Source organism: Triturus cristatus, chromosome 4_1, assembly GCF_964204655.1.
Source record: "Triturus cristatus chromosome 4_1, aTriCri1.1, whole genome shotgun sequence".
In the NCBI taxonomy this organism is placed as follows: Eukaryota; Metazoa; Chordata; class Amphibia; order Caudata; family Salamandridae; genus Triturus; species Triturus cristatus.
Genome location: NC_140585.1, coordinates 675,891,004 through 675,915,806, shown reverse-complemented (window position 1 = coordinate 675,915,806; position 24,803 = coordinate 675,891,004). Strand labels below are relative to the sequence as shown.

The 24,803-nt window shown below is 40.9% G+C and overlaps 1 protein-coding gene across 2 annotated transcripts in view; it reads left to right on the top strand.

The window, feature by feature from the left end:
- The window catches only part of CFTR (CF transmembrane conductance regulator), an 880,902-nt gene that overhangs the window by 812,551 nt on the left and 43,548 nt on the right, over positions 1-24,803 (top strand). For both annotated transcript variants that reach the window (XM_085653127.1, XM_085653128.1), the window contains 2 exons: positions 11,032-11,187; positions 19,625-19,714. In XM_085653127.1, coding sequence (XP_085509253.1) covers positions 11,032-11,187; positions 19,625-19,714 — 246 coding nt within the window. The remainder of the gene's footprint in view (positions 1-11,031; positions 11,188-19,624; positions 19,715-24,803) is intronic.

Sequence of the window (24,803 nt, the reverse complement as noted above, 5' to 3'; positions counted from 1 at the left end):
CTCTGGAGAAAGAGCAAACTATAGACCTACTGTTAATACCAGTCTTTTAAGGACAAAAAAGATTCTGGGTAGAACAAAAATACTCTTATTAATGTCAGGCAGAAAGCAAAGCAGAATGACAAAAAGAGAAACATGAGCCAGAGAATTGGTGCAAGATCGACTCAGAGCGAGGAACAGGAATCCCATGCTGTGACGCATTGAAGTAGTCTCCCGAGCTGTTATCTGTTATACATCTATTTTTAAAGACAGTGAAAGATATGCCCCAGAAGTACTGGTCTACATCTTTGTCTGGGAAATGAAAGTATTAGAATTGCCAAGAAAGGACTTCCTCCCAAAGGGAAACCATGTAAGGAGTCTAAATATCTAAATTCCTAAAGATCATGTGCAATAGAGGTTGCCAATAAGGAACAACAAAGCGGGAAACAGCTCATGCAGAAGTGAGCCCCACTCAGCACAACTGCCACTGGGAAGAAAGACAAGCTTGAATGCTGATTGGCTGTTCTACTCAAATGAAACTAGGTGTAGGAAATCCTACAACTTCCCCGTATGGTAAGACTTGAGCTAGAATGGCCAAGAGCGACAAGGTGATTATTCAGGGTAAGCATGAATGCATTGCTGAATATAGTGTGCTGCAGAGTTACAAGTAATGAATTACAGAACTTCACCCTTGCACTCTAAGTAAATATCCACTTCTAATAGTTTCACTTAACATGGGAACCACCAGGGTCCCAGCCTTTCCTGATCTCAGGCTGTGTTCTGGCCTATGGAGATGTAAATGCTTTCTTAAGTATATGTCCTTAAATGTGTATAGCTTTTTGCTTCATTGGGGGAATGTTAACTAGTGGCAGCTGGTATTTACCGGCGGTGGGGGGGAGTGGTTCGTGGGGGGGGGATTTAAAAAAAAGCAAAACACTTACCTGTTGCCGATGCCGCGAATGCCTCTCGTTCCTCTTCACCCCCTTCAAGGGCAGAAAGCAGTAAGCACCTGTCTCCCAGGCTCCCGATAGCCAATCACAATGCTGCAATGCAGCGTTGTGATTGGTTCGGCACTCCGCCCAGGGAATAGGAGGCTGAACATGTTCTGCACCCAGGCTGTAATGCAGCCTGGCCGAACTTGCAAAGTGAGCATGACGGTGTGGCCAGCCCGAGACAGCTGGCCAAGGCATCTTGTGCACTTGGAGTAGGCAAACCACTTCTGCCCTGCTCGGTGAGCAGAGCAGCCCGCCTCGCCCTTACCCAGCTGAAAAAGGACGGAAAATAAACTGATAATAACAATAAGTTATTATCATTAAAACTTTTCCTTGTTGGCCTGCTCAGTGGTGCGACGCTTCTCCGCCTGGGGGGATGTTGTAGTAATTAATTAAGCAAGTTGTCAAAACAAGTAAATTTCAATTGCAACTGGCAAAACATTATGTGTTCCTGACAATAAGAGTGGAGTTAATCAGAACAAAGGCCCTTAGCAGGATTGTTTGCAGCAACTTAATACATGGATATTGCCCTGGCAATGATAGAGCCAGCCTGAACTTATTTTTAAAGATGACATACAGCCTAAAAGCGCGGTTCATGTGTCCCCTGGCAAGGCACATCTTCACTGGCTGCCGTTGCTAGCCAAAGTGAACGTGTACACCAGTGGCGGCTCCTCACAATCAAAAATCTATATTGTGTACAGAGAGCTGAGCGGGTTACTGCTTTTGTCACAGAGGGGCTTATTTGCAAGCCTCTTGCGCCACCGATGGTCACTTTTAATATGGGAAAAGACACACCGGCGGCACACTGGCTTGTACATAAGCCCCTGAGATCTTTGTGTTACCGCAGTACATAAGTTACATCCCTATTATATAACAGAGACTATTTCAACCTGTCGTCAAAGAGCTGCATGCAAACTGCATAAAATAGTAAGGACGTTATGTTTTTTCCCCTAGGTTTTCATTATCTATTGCTAATGTTGATAAAACATGGTTCCTTTGGGTATATATACATTCTTATTAGTAACCCCAGCCTTTACCAGTGCTTTAAAATGAATGAAATGTATGTGAGAGAGGGGCTATGGAGAGATAAGGGGCATTTTTGCCCAGTGGTAGCCAGGGCATCTGACGAGGAGGTCATGGAGGAGGGGGCGCCAAAACTGATTGCAGCCTCGGGTGCCACCAACACTGCTTTAGGCTCCTAGAAACCACCGTGGATACAATATGTGGCACACAATCTTAGAACTGGTATTATTACCTTCACACCCAAGAGGCCATTCAAAGTGTTGCAAGGTAGGGATTCCACATAGATGAGACCTGGTCCATAAGTGAAGATCTAGTTCTTGCAGTTTATGGCAGAATGAAGGTTAGGTTATACTAGTCACTATGGCAACGGTCATGTTATGAGTAACAGGCGTGCACTAGGGTGGACAGTTTAATTGTGGTGGTATTACAGTACTAGTATTTATGGCTGACAGTAGGTCTGCCTGAATGTCCATCAGTCTTTCCATTTCAAATCTGCATTACTGTATGACCTGATCTGCTGATAAGTCTATAGTGATTCTGAATATCCTTTCTTTTGCTCATCTTTCTCCTTTCGTTATGGATTGTCCCATGAGCGAGTTTTACAATGCCTTCATAGCACACTGCAAACATGTTACCTCTTGTGCATTGTTTTGGATTGTTAATTACCTAACAGGTGCACTTTTGTGCAAAACATTTTTCACATTTTAGCAAATAAAATGATCTGATACAATATTTGCACTTTTAACATACTTATGCTTTGCTTTTACAAATACAAATTTGTTTAAACTTTTCCAACTAACTCTTCATCTCTTGCTATTGCTGCTTATATTTGTGTGTGAATTGACTTCTTCCATCTTGTCAAATCTCTATATGCATTTAAAGTCGTAGGAGAGTGCTAACTGAATTGTTGTGGATGCATCTATGTGCTATTGAAGTATCCATTGGTAGAAGTTCTCTGAGGTAGAAACATCCTATAATGGGGTCATCATGGGCTGCTCAACAGGTCCAATTTGCCTGGGTCACAAACTCAAATGGGACATTGTTGTTTAAATTTAATAAGTCTAAAATAAGGTGTACTTTAGTTAAGGGCCTTAACGACTGGAAGTGGCCTGGCCACTCCGCATTTCTGAGAGTTGTCCAAAAAACTGCACGCTTCTCCATGCCCAGTAGAATCTGCTGACATTAGTTGACTTGCAGGTTGAGCACTTTGCCCCAGCTTCTGAACGGTCTGTGTGTTGAAGTCAATCATTGATCATTATGCTAGCAGCATGGTCGGGAGAGCCTGCTTCCTTTGCAGGAAGGGTGGATGAGGCCTGCTGAGTTACTCTTGGTTTAGGCCTACCAGAGATACAGCATGGACTCCATTAATTAAAATGTAAAATTGTGATCACTTCTCTATTTTCAAAGCATGTCAAGGCTTTGGCTACTCAGGCTTGATTTTGAGAGGAAATTCTGACATTACTCCCGGCTTGGCACAATTATGGTGGTGATATGGAGTTCAGTTTTCGTTGGATGCATTTTTTTTTATCAGTTCTGATCCAGCGTTTCTGGGCCCACAACTTTACCTTCTCTTTTCTCTCTACTTTTAGTTCTCTGATTGACCTTTCTTGTCGCAGTGAGGGGAAAGAGAGTTAGGGCCATATGTAGGTAGCTAAATACCGGCCGGTAACGGCCGAAAATCGGTAATTTTCCCATTACCGACCGGTATTTAGCCCTTTCTAGTGTAGGAGGCAGGTTTTAAGGATTCGGTAATTTACCGATTCCTTATTTTAAGGAATCGGTAAAATACCGAATCCTCATTTTAAGGAATCGGTAAAATACCGAATCCTCATTTTAAGGAATCGGTAAAATACCGAATCCTTAAAAGCTATGTAGGAGGCACTCAAGTGAGTGCATTTTTGCATTCAGGATTCGTTATTTACCACCAACTACAAGTTGGTGGTAAATACCGAATACTTTTAAGATAGCAATTATTTGCTTTTCTCAAGGCGCCATGTGGCAGACATACATGCCCTTAGGGCATGTATGTGCGCCACATGTGCACACATGCACGATTCAGGGGTGCAACAGGGTGTCAATGTGACACCCTGCCACCTTTGAATATGCTCCCCTTATTACCGATTCGGTATTTACCGAATCGGTAATAGTGAATGGCTTCCCATTCATTCCTATGGGCCTCCAGGCCCATAGGAATGAATGGGAAGGTGATTCCTTATTACCGAATCGGTATTACCGATTCGGTATTAACGAATATTACCGAATCGGTATTTTTTACCGAATTATTAGCTACATATGAAATACCGATTCCTACATACCGAATCGGTAAAATTCTGTATTTAGGAATCGGTATTTCATAATTACCTACATCGGGCCCAAAGTCTTTTGTTTCCTATCTAATCAAATACATTTAACAGTGCAACCTATTGGCTACACAATGAGGACCAGGAATTGGTAGCCAGGTTTAAGAATGTATATTTTCTATTAGTAATCAGATTAAAATAGATCACTCTTAAGACCATGTTATCAAGCTACAAAATGACAGTCCCAAAGAAATTGAGGCAGACTAATATCAAACAGACAAGCAATTCTGTAGCTGCTATGCAGAACAATAACATCAGGATGTGATGCTCAGAAAACAAGATAATGTTATCTTTTCTATACATTAGTAATCTAAATGTTCCAAGCACAGTCCAAATCAAAGGAATAGTTCTGTTATCCAAAGAGTCTTAGAAATCAAAGAGTTTCATGTAAGATATAGGGACATGGTACAGAAGCTTAAATAGGGCAACTGTTAGCATCTCAGAATCTCAGTCAAGAGTCTTCAGTAGGTCAGGAATAAGTGTTAGCCTAAGCCACACTTAGGGCAAGATTCAAAGGAAACATAGAGGTCTAAGTCTCTCGAAGTCTATTCAAGGGGCAGTTGGGAATCGTAAAAGGGAGTCCAAGAAAGGTTCTGCATAGAGTCGGCAGAAAGGTGTTCGGCAAAGGGGTCTAATAGAAGTCCGGAAAGGATCAGTGTAGTTAGTCTCCTCGAACAGGACAAGTGCATCTATCTTCTCAAACGAGGCCGTCAGTATATTATAATCCATAAAGTTTGCAGGTGACATCACTGTCGAATGTTACTGTCTTTGTTTCATTCTTCACGTTGCAGACTGCAACATCCGTAAAAGATCTGACCTAGACATGGGAACAACATCTTTCTCTCACACCCCAGTTTGTAAAAAATAGTCCTTTCATTTGCCTTTTGGTTTCCTATGTACTTTCGTCAAGGCCTGTTTCTCAGGCTATGTATCTATTTCGAGTACAGAAATGTAGGTATTCAAAACTAACAATGTGTGTGATTCGAATATCTGCAAGAAAGTGTTAGCAGTAACTGAAGTACAGAATTTATAAAATGCATAATGGTGAAATGCATGCCTAAACTATTAGGTCAAGTTAACCATTAAACTGTATGGCGCACATTTAATATGTGTGTGCACAAATAAACATAAATGAACATAATTCTTTAATACATTTTAGTTCATATTTCATAAAGCATACTGTAAATAATAAAATTACTCAAAAGGCAAGTGTGACTAAGAACTACGTTTGAATGTGCATACATGTAACATTAGTGCATACATTACATATGGATTATCGTTACAATTGCAATAGTATTCTACACATGTGAGGATGGTTTTTAACGACTTTTCAAATAATTACATGTTATACAGATGATGTATCACACGTTTAGGAAAGTCGAGTTTCTTCATCCATGAAAGTACATTAGTTATTAAACGAGAGTGGTTCCTAAAAATAATCAAGCTTCATTAAAACATCTTAATGGACATGGTGGTTAAACACATTCTTCTGAGTAAATTCTCTAAATCTACCATCAATGCACTCTATAATAATACTGTCGAGTGCAACTTTTCTTCAACCATTGAATTAAGTAAACGACGTGCTAAGTGCACGTTCATGTCACATCTCTGTGGACACTTTCGGTCATATTTTGTGACGTGTATAGAGAGGCCAGCCTTAAGTTGCACCATTCTTTGAAAGCCCCACTTACAAGCAGCTCCAGACAACTCTGGGGAATGTTCATTTTGGAAGTTTGGCAGTGGGTGTGAGCGCTCAGCACTGCGAACATTCAGAAGTGCACAACTCATATCCCTATCCGTTTAACAGGAGTTTCAACGTTTTGGTTCTCAAGAGAAGAATTGCATATTAACTACTGAGCTGTGCAAGTTCTGGGCTGCGACTTCTTGGAGCAGGGCACAGAAGCATACAGCGTGGTGTGCCAGGTAGAATACGCCACTTTGGTATGTGATTACACGCCGTGCAGCCGTTCTGAAATGCTTTATTTGAGGGTGTACTACTGTCACTTGCAGGCCACAGTCCACCGCAATCCACTAAACTTTCTACTGCAAACATATTTATGCGAGTTCCGGTCATCTAAGCATTTTTCTTGCTGCTAATGGTGCTGGCCGTTTCTGCTCCTGAAGTAATTATTTTTCGGTTAGAGGGGCGTATGAATGCAGGCTTTTCCTGGCAAAGGTTCTTCTTAGTCTATGGAATGCTGTAAAATATTTGTGGTGGAACTGACAGGCTGGGCAGTTCTTGGAAAACTGATTTACTGTAAAATTGTAGGAAATATATCAGATGGTATGTTAAAGTACTGTACCCCAGGTTAATAAAGTCACTACAATAATAAAATTAACACGAAATATTGAATGCCTAGAACAGAGCAACATGCACTGGAATTGCAGAAAGGACATTGTATATGGTTGTGTACTGGTTGCACGAGGAAAGAATTTGTTGAATAATGTAATTGCCAAGATTAAGATATTTGTTTTCAAGAAAGTGGCAGATGTACAAAGCTAAATTTGCATTCGCAAAGCTTGCTATATATAAAATCGGAGGGTTTCCACCGCAAAAGTGCATTTTATTATGTACTAAACCCATTTTGCGATTCAGTAAATGGTCGCCAAATCGCAAAATGATGTAAGAAATGCATAACGAATCGCTATTTGGAAGATGTGTCTAGGGCGGCATTTCTAAATTGTGATTCACAATGCAACATGTTAAAGTTTGGTGATGATAATACTGTTGAAAAACATTAAAAAGTTACTGACTCCAGAGTTTGGGTGGTAACCCATTCCCTTTTGTGAATGTTAAAATGCTTTCTGTGAACCGTTCTCAAACACAATTTTCCCCAGATATTTAATCAAATGCAGCCCCGTTTCCCATAATGAAAAGGTGTTGAATTAAAAACATCACATGATCACAGACATGATGATCATTTGACTCCAGCAGACCACAATCCCCTTGAGGGCAACCAATCGGAGTGAGTCTCATTTTGCGACCCAGCGCTTGAATAGAAAGGAAGTAGGTCAAATTATGACCCCCCACTAAATAATAATTTTGTGAACTGACCTGTTAGTACATAGACCAGTTCAGAATATTATATTGCATTCGCAAAATATCAGTGTACAATTTGCAACCACTTTTTGCAAACAAACTTTTGTACATCTGACTCTTAAGTTTCAAAGAAAGTTTGTGAACCCATAAGTCATAAAAGCCAAAAAGGACAAGTAAGTGGAAAGGCATGCATGTTTTTAGAAGTTTTCTAAAATATTGAAAAATTCTGAATAAGTTGAGGTTTCAGAGAAAGTAAGTTCCAGTTCAGAACAATAAGACAGGAGAAGACTCAACCATCTGAATGAGTCTTCTAGACATGGGGTAGATCAGTAAGGTCTGAGAGGACAAGCACAGGAGGTGGGAAAGAAATATGGTTTTAGTCTCTCTCTCCGATAATCAGGCCCCAAAATGATTATGGATTGGGGTTTTATACAAAAGCTCATATATACTAAGATCTGCATGGGTGGGCATTCAGCAATGCACAGTTTTGTGCTCCATCTACTCGTTTTTATAATGGTAAGGAAATTATTGCAATACTTTGCACCACTTTGTGCCATATAGGTGGCCTTGCGAAATCTTAGGAAATCTACTTGAAGGAGTCTTAAAGAAAATTTGTTTAGGCACTGGGAGCCAGTGTAGTTTCACTAACTGCAGGGATCAACCCTTGATTTTACTTAAACTTTTGAGAATTGAGAGCATTCAAAATGTCTACTGTATTCTGAATAATCTGGATTCATTCAGTAAACCAAAAATAATGTATAGCCGTAGCCCAATTAAAATGACACAGTTGCCTGTATCGCCAAACATTTGCCATTAAGAATTAGAAATGGATAAATGTTCCTCAGGATTTCAGTATTAGAAAACAAGTGGAAGCCAGTTTGTCAATGTGAGGGGCAAGTTTAAGGTCTGTGCCTAAAGCAATACCCAGTTTTTGAGCTACCTAAACCGAAATGTGAAGTGGTCCAAATTGTGTGGCCCACCATGCTGTGGTCTATAGTTCTAGGTGGGCATCCAAACAACAAATCTTTTTGTTGTCTAAGTTTAGTCTTAGAGAGGCTGATATAGAGGTTGACAGAGAGAGTACTTCATCAAAACGGCGACAGAGTACCCTCCCCCCCAAACTAACGGTCAGTCCACCCGATATAGAGACGAGCAGGCCAAAAGTATGTTAATGACTGAGCCTTCTCTGACTCTTTCGCTGACAGACTCCTCCGATAGCCCAACAGAGTAAAGGCCGTCAGATGTAGGGGAGAAAATGTGTCATAACGCCAGAGCTGCCAACTTTGAATTTGGGTATTTAGAGTCTTGGCGTTGGCTCAACAACCTGTGAATCACCTTGTGCCTACCAAAAATGAATGTGGCTATGGGTAATGTAACTGGTGCTCATGTAAAGTGCTCCAATACCTTTGGTTTGAATTTGCGATCTGTAAAACTGCCGCCCGCCAAATTTATTAGAGTGGGCAATCAAATGGCTTTGTTTTGCAGTCTGTCACTGCAAGGTAAAACCTGGCTTTGAGGGATAGTTCCTGAAAGGAATGAAAAGGATGTGCATCAGTGTTCTGATACCTCTCGAGCTGTTTAATTGTATTACGGTTACGCAAGTTTTAGTGCTTCTCAGAGGACTCCTGTTGAGGAGATCCCCCCGTGGTTTAACCTTTTCTTTATCTTTCTTTTGATCCCAGCATTTTTAGAAGACTTTGGTGCCTGTTTCAAGTTATCCTTTTCAGAATTACCCTTAACGTGTGGTTTGTTAGGTCTCCCCAAAATTATCTCAACCTATTGAGGAATAGGTTTCTGCAATATTTTTAGCAACCTGTGCGAGCCACTGTGGTACTGCCAACACTGCTACTTCCCCTTTTATATTATTTAATATCTTTAAGGATACTGTAGCAAAATTGCCAAATAATTTCATCCCCAATTCCAGGACAGGTGCGGCCCTGTATTCATTTTGAATTTGTTTAAGCACCTCTGGCAAAACATCTAATGATGATGTATCTTGCATTATGGTATAGACTGCAGCAAAGACTGTGCCCCAAGTGGCTCAGTCTTCCTTCGGGTGAACCATCCCTAATGGTAGACACATTGTGAGATTTCTGTGTGTTTTCCATATGGGGGAAACACTGCTTCACCCTGATTTGTTTTTTGTCCAATTCAGAACAAAATCTCATCCCACCTGACGGAAACTTTACCAATAATTGCATTAATAGTCACTGGACTAATTCCAAGCATCACCAATTGTGGTTGAGCTGCTTGAACAGCCCTTGCTGGGGTTGTTGTAATGGTTTGCATAATGAATTGCATTCGTTGTCTATATAATGTAACTATACCCATGTATAGTAGACATAGCTCTGGAGCCGTAAGGTTTCTAATATCTGGATAAGGTGTGTAACCAGCTAGGACTGGTGATGTGTGACTTAATCTGACATTTTCTGTGGCGGGGTGCCTAGGAACCAGTTCATGTGTTCCTGATGTGTTAATGGGATTTCTAAATCCTCATATGGTCTTTAGTTGTTTGGCACTTGTGCTTCAGTGTACGTTTGAAAATTCCTTGCATTGGAATTTGCTGCCCGGAATGTGATTCATGAATAGAATACCTCTATTATATACGCTTTGTGGGTCTCTTAATTCCGCTCCACCTGATTGCGAGTGAATCTTTTTTCCAAACTAACCCGTTAATCTTCTGACAAAGGGGAGTTTATTTAATGCTAGGTCCATCGTGGTTTGTTCTGCCTGTTTGGAAATCTTGTTGATGCTTAGGCATTCATGGATATGTTTCTCTGAGACAAAACCTGATTTTGATGATTTGTGCAAATAAATATTTACATGAGTTTCTGTATCCTTGGACATAACCAGGCCTTTTATGACATCACACTTTTAGTAAGAAACAAGTTACTGCCCTTTTTTAAGGGGTATCCCTCTTAATAAATAATGGAGAAAATCGAAATTTCTAAACTTGTGGATTTACCGTGGCATGTGTTTGAATACAATGACACTCAATAAGTTCATGTAGTTCAGCCATCTACAGTATAGAAAGATAACTAAAATATTTATATAGTTTATATAGTTTGATATAAAGAGAAGGGCAGGAGACCAGATAGATGTCAGTTTAGAGGAATCCAAGGAGAAAACTGGAGTCAAAAGGTTGTTTGAACTTGAACCCTTTTAATTGCATTATGTTGTATTGTTTACAAAGAGATGACATTGAAACAAAAATATTATATACAACCCTACATCATCCTTAGTTAAGATGTGCCATGAGGATGACCTTAGGATATTTTGTACAATATGCACAGTTCAAGCGAGGAGTAACAATAAATAGTGCATAGGTCATGCCTAGTTCTTCATACGTTTATTTTATTTGATCTTGACTGCTTTTCAAATGCACTTTCTTTTTACATAAATTTCAACCTTCTGAGGTGTGATTTTTTTTTATTTTGTTACATTGAAATAAACATTGTATTTTGTTTTTTTTACTTTTGTAACGTCCCTTGTAATTTCATGGTCCACAACCAAAACATCCAGCAAAGGTCTCACACATGGCACCCTCAGTGGAACCTAGGTATTAATAACTGGTGTTGTGCAACAGGTCAGTTCCTCTTAACTGGCTCAATATCAATAATATTTGTTTTATATATTCTAGGTTGGTTTACTTGGAAGAACTGGCTCAGGGAAAAGTACACTACTGTCTGCCTTTCTGAGGCTGCTGTTGACACAAGGAGACATTGAAATTGATGGAGTATCATGGGATAAAATCTCTCTACCTGCATGGAGAAAAGCATTTGGAGTCGTACCACAGGTAAGAATTGTGGATTATCAAAAATGTGACCAGCTCCAAGTAGACTTTCTAGATTTAACAGTACAAATTATATAACTAAAGTAGCCATCTTCCAAAGAAAAGCCAACCAAGTGTACTCACCTGCCAGCCAGATGACCAAGATGAATTCGTAAAATTCAAGGCCGCACTTTTAGGCATAATAAAACACATCTTTGGAAATTACTGCCACATGAATTGAAACATTTAAAACTGAAATTGAATCTCAACACTCTTACTGTTGGAGATAATATTGCCACGATGGTCTAGAAGCACCTCTGTTCAGTCCTTTAAATGTAATCCACATCGACCGCCAGTCCTCCTGGCTTCTACCTTTACCCCTCATTTCTTTCCCCCCTCTTTCATTTTCTCACACTTCCTTCCTAGTTGGCTCAGCATATTCGATGATGGTGACCATGCATTTAAAAGGGGCTTACAATGGCAGGAGTGCATACCAATAACAAATATTATATCAATAAAATATACAGTTGTATTTAAAGCACTGAAAAAAAGATGTGTTTGAGGGACATCATTTGCATATTATTTGGCAATATTAATTAGTAGTCAGTTGTTAGTGTAGTAAAGAGAAAAGACCAACACAATCAAAATTACACATGCCTTATTAATGGAAATATATTATGTAGTACATGGCTATCGGCGGGGCTGTCACAAGATAGAATAGAGAGGGCTTAATGTCCCATTCCCTGTGCTTTGCAGCACATCACCCATCTTGAGCAATATTTATTTATAGATTTAAAATTGCAAACAAACTTGCTGCCTTCAATAATAATGAGGCAGTTGAGGTTCCAGACCACTATGTGGGTCCTAACACCCTGTTATAATACTTAGAAACAGGTGTTGATAGCATCCAGAAGGTACCGCATTAAGTTTTAGCTCCAGTCCGTGTAAAAATGTCTGGCAAGCCTGGTCATCATTAAGGAACTGTCAAACAAAACTGTAAAATGTAAGGATTGGCAAAATAACTTTGATCATCTTATTATTTTTCAATGAACAGCTGAAAACTATCCCTGGGCGGTGAACTCTGCTCTGCTCGCGGAGTTTGCGGAGTTTTTCGCACTGCGTGTTACGCAGAGCTCACGGAGTTCTGAAAAACTCCGCCCCATGTAGCGTAGCGGAGTTTTTTACCTCGCTCGCGTTCCTCAAATTCAAGTTGGCCACCGCGAGCGGGGAAAATCAACCTCCCGGCGACATTTTTCCCCATTTACAATCATAAACTTCAAGTTGGCAACCGCGAGCGTGGAAAATCAACCTCCCGGCAAGATTTCTCAATGCGGGGGGGGTCAGGTTTCTCATCACATATGCTTGCGCCCAGTCACGTTGAGAAACAGCCCGTTCGCGTTGAGAAAGCTGCCGCTCGAGTAAAAACATACTTGAGAGGCAGAAAAGGAAAGCAGGGCCCGCTTGCGCTGTGCATGGTGCCGTTTGCGATGATTGCACAGTGCGGACAAGCATCCGGAACTGTGCAATCACCGCGTACGGCATTTTTCTATTGTACTCCGCCGCTTGCCCTTTTTGCACTTCGCTGTGTTCCGCGTAGTGCAACTCCGTGAACTCTTCCCAGGGTTACTGAAAACCCAAGTGTGATTTAATGTGAAAGCTGCTAAATGAAGTTTCTCCACTGAGGCATGGGAGAAAAGAATAGAAGGGAATGGTGTGCCTTAGAAACAAAAAGCAAAAGTAAAAGGACAAAAGAATGCATTTTGACCACGTGTTTAACATCTATATTTTCCCTTTTGCGGATGAAGTAGAGAGTAGTGGCTTTTCCCTTTTTTCTTATGCTAATGACACCCAATCATCTTATCCTGTCTTCAGCTCATAATCATGGACCTTCTGATCTCAGTTCGGGCTTGAGCCGTTTCTCCCTATGGAACAATAACAACTCACTCAAGCTCAATGGGAACAAAACTGAGGTTAGGATTTTAGGTAAGAGCCCTGCTCTCTGGGGCCACCAAATTGGCCTGCTTCCTTTGGGGCTCTGCCTACTCCATCCAGAGTAAGCGCTAAGATGGTGGCGTGGTCAGACGTGCCTGCCGCGAGCTCTGTCCCTGCCTGGCACTTTAGCACCTAGGAATGGCCTTTCCCCGCTCTACACTGTGCGTGTCGGGGGTGTACGGGCACCGGCAGGGCTCGGTGACTCGATTGCCGAGCTTTGATCGTTTTCTTGGGCTGAAAGTGTGAGCTGGTTGTGGAGGTCTCCGGCGCGGGCCTGGAGCATTGAGAGAGATCCTGCAGCCTATGTTGCAGCCGCCTACAGGGCATCTCTGGAGGTGTCGCAGGCGTGCTCTGATCCCTGCTGTCGCCCATGAACCTAGCATTGAGGGAGCGCCGTGTTGGGCCCTAGCAGTGGTGGCCCGGACGGGGCTCGACATCGGTGGCGTCCTGAGAGGCCGCGAGGATTTTGGGAGCACTAGACCTGAGGTGGGTGCACGTTCCTGAGGCACCGCGACCTTGCAATCGGATATATCGGAGCTCTCGGATCCCTGGGTCACATGCTGACTTGCGGATTTTGAGGCTGCTTCTCTGGGAGGCGAGCGGGCCACTTTGAGACCCTGCAAAAGTTCACACATCGCTCACTACGGAGCTTCCCCTGGCCACCTCTCCCTGCTCCACTCCGACCGGGGTCCCCTGGATCTTGCCCGGTGTAAACTCTGGTCGGCCCCCTAATGGCAGCATTGGCGCAACGAGAGTCATTTGGCCCCGTTTTGGCCCTGATTTGCTTTGAGCACAAATATTGTCAGTAATCTAACCAAGTATTGGTTTGAGGAGGAGACAAAATGGCGGATTGCGAGAGACAATTTTACGGACATATTCAAAAGCCAACAAGGACTCTGTTTGCCCTTTCAGACACCCGATTCAGGAGGATTTGACCAAACACACCTTACATTGAGGTATTGACTCTTTGCGGTGTTTGTTTTGTGTTGATGCCTGACCCTAAAATGGCGGTTATGAATCCAATGCGGGAATCAGAGTTCCGACTTCGGATGTGATGTAAGGGACAGCTGTGCGTGTTTCACTCATTGTGGTTGCAGCTTGAGTGTCTCATGTGAAGCTCTTCATGGTGGGACCTAGTCCAGCTTCTTAGTGATTTCGATGTGGATAATGCCTGACCCTAATATTGAGGCCTAATGAAGAGGAGGAGTGCATTCTTTTTCCCGGTGTTGCCCAGCGATGCAGTTGTGGCGTCCCCGCCTGAAGGAAGGTGCGTGTACTGCCATGAGTGGAGTGTGCTGATGCAGAGACTGACCAGCGTTCCTGACTCAAGTAACCAGGTGAGTGAGACGTGCCCGATCCTTCTTTACTAACAGCCTGGATTAGCTGGTGGGCGGGGGCACGTCTCTAATGAGGTGTTATCCTCGCGGGCAGTAGCGGAGCTGATCTCCTTCCTGTGGGAGCTTGAAACTCTTGTTTGAAATCATTGGGACTGCCTGACCTCAAAATGGCTGACACAGTGTGCTACTCCTCTGAGAAAAAAACGGACTTCGTCCAGACCATGAACACATCCCCCATCCGGCTTACCCTTCAGGATACCGAATCTGTGAACCTGCCTCTAGCCGTGGAGACCTAGCTTTCTGGCCGATGCCCGGTGGAGCTACTTAATAGCTATAGAGGAGATGGGCTCTGGACTACTCCCTTCAGCCGTCACCTACCCAGCCGGACATTGGGGAGACCTTACTTCGTCTCTCCGTCGTACTCTCCCTCATACCTATTTACTCCACACACTTTCTCCTTTATGCTCCATTTTTCCCTCCTCTTTGTTCTCTTATTGTTTTCTCATTGAGACCTAGCGTTTTGACTGATGCCCGGTGGAGCTACCTGATAGCTATAGAGGAGATGGGCTGTGGGCTTCCCCTTCAGCCGTCACCTACACAGCCGGACTTCGGGCAGACTCTCCTTCGTCTCTCCATCCATTCTATCTCCATCCTTTCTCCCTCCTACACCTTACCTCACCCCCTTACTCTGCTAAGCTCCATTTATTTCATCTTCCGACGCTCTTGAAATGTTTTCTCGAAACTGATGTAACTGGTAAGTGATGCAATTTTGTGGAACCCTATGTAAAGCGCTCTGATACCTCCGGGTCTAGCCAGCGCTATCTGAAACTCAAATAAATTTAAAAAAAAAAAAAAATCTTCAAAGGTCAAGAACCTGGGCTTCCTTCTCCATGATACGTTATCTATGAAGTTGCATGTGACTAAGGTGATGGCCACTTGTTTTGCAGTGCTCAAGTGGCTAAAAAAGATCCTTTGGTTCTGTGCAAAGGACTGTAATTCCCTAATCATCTCCAGATTAGATTATGGCAATGTGCTAGATTTGGGAGCCGACAAAGCCACTATCCGTTAACAGCAGCGAGTGCAGAATGCCTCTGCTAGGCTTCTTTAACGGATGCCCAATTCTGCTTCAGTTTTGAATCTTCTTAATGAGCTGCATTGGCTCACGATCTCTAATCATATCAAATTTAGAGGACTATGTTACATGTTGAATGGGCAGACCGGACTTGGTCCTCACTACATTCAGGATTTGGTACGTCCATATCATCTTTCTCGTTCCCTGAGATCCTCACATCGGGCCTTGTTCACGGTGCCTAGGTTCTGTTTGTCTTACATGAAAGGGTATGCTTTTGTTTATCTAGCTTGAAATTATCGAATTCCTTTCCAGATTCTCTGACAAACTGCTTTTCACTCCTTGCTTTTCGCAAGGGTCTGAAGACCTGGCTTTTTTACTTTTTTAATTCACGGCTATTCGGCACCCTCCTTACCCGCTCCACACCGGGAAACCCCTAGGGTTGGCTGTGCTCGTTGTACATTTCTAATGCTACTAATAATAATAATGTGCGTTATTATATTAAGTTCCTAAAATCTTATCTTTGTGTTGCTCTGGTGGCCATATCTGGGTTCATTTTTTAGTGTGCATTTTTAGTGTTCTTAATAACATTGGCCCAATTTGATGAATCTGCATAATATAAAAAAACACATTCACTTTGGGTTCTTTATGGTAAGTTTGGAGTATATCCCACAAGCAGGGAGGGGGGCGAAAATGTTTTGCATTTTAACTCAACAACAAATGAGATTACTCAAAGCTTGCCATTTAAATAGAACTTTACTCAAATAAAAACCTTCATTTAGTTTGGTGTAAATCTATTCAGTGGTTTTTCAAGAATGTAGTGTTTAAAAAGTGTTCTGTCTGGACATGAAACTGTAAGATTTTAGACATTTTGGGATAGTTAATCTATAGATCCTCCAATGTTTGGTAAACTCATGGAGGATTCACAAATTCATAAAAAAATGAAAGCCACACAAATGGAGGAGGGAGCTTTTTCTCCTGTCATACATTGCGGATTCACAAATCGTATCTTATACAGATGACATACAGCTCATTCTCTCCCTCTTGGAACCTACACCAGGACCATGCTTTCCGCCTTGCATGACCGGTCACTGCCTGAATGATAACCTGCCTCAAAGTTAACATAGACAAGACAGAAGTTGTGATGATAGACAGGACAAAAGCTTTTTTCATAGACAACGCCACTTTGCAGAATAACTTCACTGAGAGACTCCAACTGATAGGCAGCTGTTGGTATATGGACTGGTCTTGAGAGGCTTGGAATGCAGGGTAGGGAACGTGCTTTGTGTTCCATGTTTTCCCTGCGTGGAACTCAGAGTGGGTTCCATTCCGGGGTTCTGGTAGCAGTTTCTGCATGTATTTTGCAGTTGGTAGAGGAATAAAGTAGAGCTCCTACCAGTATGTTGTGAGCCTACTTTCAGCAGCAAAACTTAGTTCATCCCCCAAACCAAATGCCCACGTCATGAACCGTATTATTTTTGACAATCAACTGACCATGAGTCCTTAAGCAAATTGCTATATCCTCCTCCTGCTTCCACACCCTAAAGATGATCCTCAAATGGCTTCCCACCAGCACACACAGATCTGTCACCCAAGACCTCATCAAGATCAAACTGGTCTATGGAAACACCCTCTACACCAGAATCTTCATGCAACTGACCAGATGCCTCCAAACCATAGAGAACTTGGGAGCCAGATCACACTAAACCTTACACGATACACACTCCCATCATCGCAGGGAACTCCACTGACTGCCCATGCACAAGCAAGCTCTTTTCAAACTCCTCACACCCACACCTTCAGGGCCTCAAACAACAGGGTTGCATCCTACCTAACCACCACATCACTTTCCCCAAACTCACCAGTCACCTCCACTCAGCCGGACTTCCGCTTACACACACCTTATGCATATGAAGAACCAGAGCCGGCAGTCGGGCATTCTCCTACATCACTCTTAAATACTGAACCAACCTGCTGCTGCATAGCAGATTCAATTCCCAAATTTCGCAAGAACCTCATGACATGGCTCTTTGAATAGGCTCCACCAAATTAGCCCTAGGCCTGACCCTGCTGTTCCTGTTTAAGTGTAGGATACACCTCCCCCCAAATGATTGAGTGCCCTACATATACACATAATATTACAAATCTGGCTGTGTATTTGTGAAACCTGTACATTCTGATTGGTAGACTGTCACAGGAACCTTTCCATTGCAGCCACTATTACTCAATATGGCGCACCAAGCAACAAAGAAGAAAAAGAAAATGGACCTAAGGTGACATTTATTTATTTAGTTTTACAGTTTATAAACTGCACTGCCACCTAAAAGGCATCCTGGTGCAAGAGAATTCACCTGGGAGTCAGTCAGCAGCTCAGGAGAGGAAAGTGGCAGTGGGAGTTAGTTGGAGAAAAGCCTGGTTTTCAAAGACTTCCTGAACCATAGGAGATCAGCTGAAAGCCTAAGAGAGGTTGGGAGCCAGTTTCAAAGCTGGGCAGCCAACACTGAGAAGGCACATCCTTCTTATCTAATCTTCTTGAAATTTGAAATACAAACATGATTAGCTGATGAGGAGTGGAGGTATCTCCCCGGAGCATATTTCTGAGAGGCATACTGAAAGTGGACTTGACCACGGCCTCAAGAGCATTAAAGACAGTACAAACAGCCTTAAAGGCGATCCTTTGCCTAATCTGGAGCTAATGAAGCTCCTTCAATGCATCTGATGTGGAGGATCTTCGAGGCCTATCCAGAGCCAGTTTGGCTGCAATGACCTGTACCCTGTGTAGTCTTTACAGCAAGAAGGCTGGAGCTCCTAGGAGAAGGACATTACAATAATCCAGCCTGCTCAAGATCATGCTGCACACAACCAGGGTTTTGGCAGAAGTTGGTAGCAAAGGCAGAAGTTTTTGCAAACCTCAAAAAAGTGAAAAACAGAGCCCAGCTTTTTAGTAATGTGACCCTCCATAGATAATTTGCTGTTGAAGGTGACCCCAAAATTACGGACCAAGTCCGAGGGGGATGGTTCTTCCAGAGTAGGTAAAGGCCAAAAGTTGGCTGGGAGGTTTACAGAAAATGTATTAGAAGAGCAACACAGAAGCTCTGTCTTGTCTCCATTAAGTTTCAATGAGTTGGCATTTAGCCAAATAGCGATGTCCTTCATGCAGTTGTGGAAAGTCTTGGTCTCTATCTGATGGTCACCATCCAGTGCCAGAATCAGCTGGGAGACTTGGCAAGACTTTGCTTTGAAAAGTCAAGGATCAGTTTACGCAGATTTACAGAGAGGCGGTTTTTCTTGATTTCAGTTTGAGGGATTCTTGCATCATGGTTCCCTTACAAGGTCTGCAAGCTGCCTTCATGTCTGTCATTCCCTCACTTTCTAATGCTGGCAAGTGAAGTGAAGGATTGCAAACTTTGCTACAGTGATTTGTCTTCTGATGATTGGTTCTGATATTTGCGGTTGCTGAGATTTGCTAAAAAATATTTAAGATTGTTCTGGCCGAGGATTCATTTAACCCAAATTAGAAAGATGAGATACAAACCAACCATCCTGAAATTAGCCTGCCTTATTGTTCTTTCGAATTCTTTGTGTGACTGATATTTATTAATGACAGAGAGGTGCTTGAAATGCAATGCATATTTTGTGGATGGACATACATTACTAGACTTTAGACAGTTATAGACTTTTTAAAATATGTTTGCTACAAGTATTTAAAAAAATTTAAACTCAAGATATGATTAAGTACTGCATGAGTAAAGTTAGTGTTGGTGGGGCTATGGAAATGCACATAGATGCATGAATTCCATGTGTACATTCTGTATTTTAAGATGGTACTGGTGTGAAATCACCAAAGGTTGCAACTTACAAGTAGGTAAAATTATGATCTAGGTAAGTTATGACATTTTGCCTATTTATTAACGAACTGTGCCTTTAAACTGCACAACGTGAACTATTTTTTTTTGCTTGTAAGTTCTATAATTTTGGTTATTTCGGGGTAAAGTGAGATTTTTACAATACATTTTGAATAAACTGATGTTTTATATCCTTTTTTGTAATTTTATCTTAACAGAAAGTCTTTATATTTTCTGGGAGTATCCGAAAGAACCTAGATCCTTATGGAAATTGGAGTGATGAAGAAATATGGAGAGTTACAGAAGAGGTAATGTTTTGCACCAATATTGTTAAAAGCATTATCTACACTCATACAGTGCAAACTCACAAAGTTATAGCTGTGTTCAAGAGCATGCATCCTTCCAAAAAAGCATTCACAATTAAATATTTTCTAAATATGGACTTTTCAAAACTGTAATTCCATTTTCTGAAAATGTGGTCATATTGAAACACTCTGTTCATATTTTAAATCAAGATGTTGAAAAGTTGAGTTGTGTATCAACATCACACAAGGTACTCATGGTCTTTTATTATAGCTAGAAAAGCCTGAAACGAATCTACCCGCTGAAGATGATATGGTGCCATTTCTATTGAACAAGTTCATTGTCGATAATTATTTTTAGGTTTAGGATGGTATTATATGAAACACTGGATTTACATGATTATGTGGTTTTCGTTCTTATGCAGAATATATATTAACAGAATTACTACACTAGATAGCAGACACAAGGAGTCAGAGCGTGAAATGGGGTAGTATGTTTGTATGTAGTGGTGGGTGTAATACTACCCTCCGATATGACTGTTAGGAGCCTCAGACGGTAAACAGTGCCCGATGGATTTTTATATGCTATCATTGGGAATGAATAGTGATTTTCCATTACTTACTTGGCACTGACAGGAAAAAGATTGTTCCACATTTAGACCATCTTATTCCTGTAAATATATGTGGGTGGTGATAGTAGTGCCAATCCCAAGTTGCTCTTAGATAAACTGCACTGTTTAAGGGAAGGATCCCAGGGTTCTCCATCCACCTTGGGAGAATAAAGATGCTTCTTGCCATGGAGAAGCCACACATGCCCCAGTTCTGATTGGGTTGGCATTTCCATATGGGATTAGGGGAACGTTGTATATTTCCTCATTGCACGGCCTACCACGTACTGGGAGAATCCTCCTAATATGCACAAATTACTTTCTCAGGTTAGTTTGTTCTACATATTTATTAGTTAACTCAGTTGTGCATCATCTGCAAACAAGTCAACGTTGATCCATACTATATCCTCTCATTAATATATTAAAATATTTTATTCCTAATTGTGCTACTGTATCTGTACTTCATGCTTCACACCACTTAAGTTCCATATTTATTTATTGTCCTATGTAGCCTACCATTACAATCTCAAATTAAAGTAATTAAAAAAACAATATTCATATGTCACTCTTAAGTACCTATTCATAATCCAAGTGTGAAGATAAACAATAACATTTACAAAATATTTCAGCCACAACAAAACATGTGAACAATCTTAGCTCAAAGAAAGCTGAGGCGCACCTGTGAACTCTTCCATTGCAGTAGTTTAGCATCCACATTTTGAGCTGCACTATCACCACCCCCTTTTTTCTTCCTATGTTGTACGTAAATTTGTAGGAATGATCTTTGAATGTCAGACTGCACTAACCTAAATTCTGGATCCAGTAAGAGCGATGGATTGTTCTACACTTTTACAAATTCAAGGATAGCCATGCATAATAGGAATATGACGGTTAGCAGGAGACCTCAGAAAAGTGGAATGGGATAAAGAAAAAGCAGAGGAACTAGATATTACCACTCTTACTCATTACTCTGCTGGCCGCTGATGTCTACCTGGGTCATAGTAGACATATAAAACAGAATTTATATCTATAATATCTTGTTTCTGTGTTCACCCATCAAACACTTGTTACATCATTTGCTATCTGACCAGAATATATCTACACATCAGTCTCGCTGGGATGACATTCCTGAAACTGATATATAAATGACATATTTGTAATTGACATTGCTTGGGTCATTCTCTTCTCTGATAAAGACAACTTTCTCACGTTTTGGAGGTACACACCCTCCACTGTTAAAATACATAAAGATAAACTAAAATGTAAACAAACATTCATTAAGATTTTCTAGTTGGCACCAATCCCAATGAATCATTTGTCTAAACACATTTGACTTCCTTAACCACCAATATATGCCTCTTGCAATTCAAACAGCCCTTAAAGATGATGATCCTTTCCTTTCCCTCACTTAACATTAGCATTGAAATGTGTAACAGAAATGCTTATGCTCTTTAACAAATATTTCTGAAGAACCATATTAAACTCCTCAAGTTTAGTTCCAAAACACAACTTAGGGGCACCTGCATCATTGCAAATTGCGGTCGCAAAGGGGCAGATTCTGTGAATCTGCCCCTTTGCGGCCGCAATTTTTTGCATTCGGGATGCATCGTCCCAAATGAAAAAATCGCAATTTAAGTAATCGCTAAATTTGTGATTACTCAAATTGCAATTGCATTTTGGGAATCACAAATTGCGATTCCTTAAATGCAATGCATTAACAACAAAAACATTGTGATTTCGCAATTAAGAAACGCAAATTACCATCAATTCTAAGTTGATGGTAATTCACGAGAACTTTAAAAAATGCACAAAAGTGCATTTTCAAAGTTCCATGTTGCACAAATACATGCAACATGTGATAACAATACATTTTCAGGCGTGCATCAGGGGGTCCTTTTGGCACCCTTGCACCCTTGAAATTGCATGCGCAATTTGCAAGTACCTATTGGGTACTTGCAAATTGCACATACAATTCTCATTGATTGTTATGGGCCTCTAGGCCCATAGGAATGAATGGGAAGCCATTCCTTAATTGCGACTCGCAATATGCGAGTCGCAATTAAGGAATGTGTAGGAATCGCAATTTTGTTTTGCGATTCCTACATGCATGGGCAATTGCGATTCCATATTTGCAATTCCTTTCTAATCGCAATTAAGGAAACCCAATTGCCTATATTGATGCATTTGCACCTTAATTCCTTACAAAACAACTCTGTATTACCCTTCGACTTCCAATCATACTTCAAAGGAAAAACAACAATCTCCAGGTTTTTTTGCAAGCGGTGGAAAAAAAATAATGTCCTAGCTGTAGCAAGAAAGTACCTCAATGGTCTTGCAAGCACTTTCTGGACAGCTATTATATTTAATTATCAATATCTACAATGTGGCACCCGACATTATCAAACCTTTTGAGTTGTGTAGCCGCATGAAAAATATTGTTCCTGCTATTTGCATTGGTTGCTATGTGTAATGCATCCTCCACAAATGCAAAGCCTTTTGCCAAATGGCACCAACATGCAGTCATATCTTTGCCAGAATAAGCACAGAACTTGTGACTTCAAACTATAAGCACCTAAGACTCTGCCACAGATCATGACACTAACACTGTGTCGTATTAGTACAGAAAAAAAATATAATGTTTTACTTTATGAAAAGCACCTTAAAGATAAATTTGATTATAGACATAACAGATGGCAATCATTTAAACTAATAAGAAAAATAGAATAAAGTAAAGGAGGACATTTAAAACCATGAGGTTTTGAAATTAGAGAGGTGTTTTCAATTTCTTAACACTTATTTATTACATTGTGTTATGCATATGGCATTAACACACTTTGGTTAAACAGCTAAATAAATTTAGAGTTTAACACTACCACTCATTAGGAAAAAGCTATCCTTAAAGCTGTCTGGTAATGTGATTTGAAATGGATGCATTTGAATGTTAACAGGTTCACTTCTCACTACAGTTTGTGTTGTTGTCTACATTGTGCAATTATGTCAGCTTTTCTTTACCTTTTCATTCTGCTCACCCTCCGTCCTCTTTTTTGATTCTGGCCAAACAAGCCCTCTAGGTAACATGCACAGATGCATATCCAAAATGCAATATATCAAACAGGGCAAGGCACCAAAAAAGGGGTATAAACTTATAGCACCAAAAAACTATTTAGAGAGAAAAACAATTTTTCTTCTACTACTGGTATTCTTATCCAGAAATTATTTTGGTCCAGCCCCCCTCGCTAGAGAACCGGCTGGCAGCCTCCCTGGTGGTGCGTACGTGAGGGGCCCACTCATGCTTCACCTTCTTTTTTGTCTAAATACTTTTGATTTGTCTCTGTGAAGGTGATGGGTATTGAAGGGCTATTTGGTGTTTGAAGTTTGATAAATTGGGGGGCTGGACCAAAATAATTTCTGGATAAGAATACCAGTAGTAGAAGAAAAATTGTTTTTCTCTCTAAATAGTTTTTTGGTCCTGTGCTATAAGTTTATACCCCTTTTTTGGTGCCTTGCCCTGTTTGATATATTGACTTTGAGTGGAGGGCGGCTTGGCACTTACCCTCTGTAGCTCCTATTTGTGATGAGGCATATCCAAAATGCCCCTCAGGTCACCTAGTGTTGAGCAAAATCAAAATTCTCGATCTTGATATTTGAAGACACTATCTTCCTCTATTATACATTCATAGTCACACTTGCACACTCTAAGAAAGTGAAAAGTGGATACAAATCTAGATCCACACCAAATGTTCCTGTGGAAAGCATATGGGATGCTATTTTTCAAACCAATAAAAAACATGCGTTACATGGTGTGCATGTTAATATAAAAAAAAAGTTGCCCGATTTAAACCATGTGGCTGTAATTGGTCAAAGGTAAATGTACGATTGTACCATGATAAGTTTGGTTTTTCTGCTTAGATGAAATAAACACTAAAGATATTTCAAAATGGAATTTTAACCTAAGGGTTTTCACCATACAAGAGAGAGGTTGGCATTTAGCCTTTGCCAAAAATCAACCTCGGTTCAAAAGTACAAAGGAGACAGTCAGTCAGTCAAAAAATATGCTTATTTAGATCTTAGTCTTTAAAATAGCCCTTAGGTACAAATACAATATTAATACATTATCCTTAAAAACTAGTCAATTACAGTTTTTTTAAAAGTAGTTTCACAGCTAATAAGTATGTTTCTATTGCATGGTTCACATCACCATATAAACGTTGAAAACTGATTAATTAAAATCCTTTCAAAAATCTTTCAAGGCAAATAAATGTATTCCTATTGCACAAGTCACATCCTCATGTCCATTAAAACTTCAGCGGCTTGCTTGCAATATAATATTCCTTAAATGGCCTTAAAAGTGCTTTTCATGCCAACAATAACCACAGTCTAATAAAATATGTAAATCACAGCTGGCCTTCAAACCATATATACATTTTCTCTTGATATCTAAAAGTTCAGTATTTGCAGAATAACACAAAAAAATGGATTCATCCCAG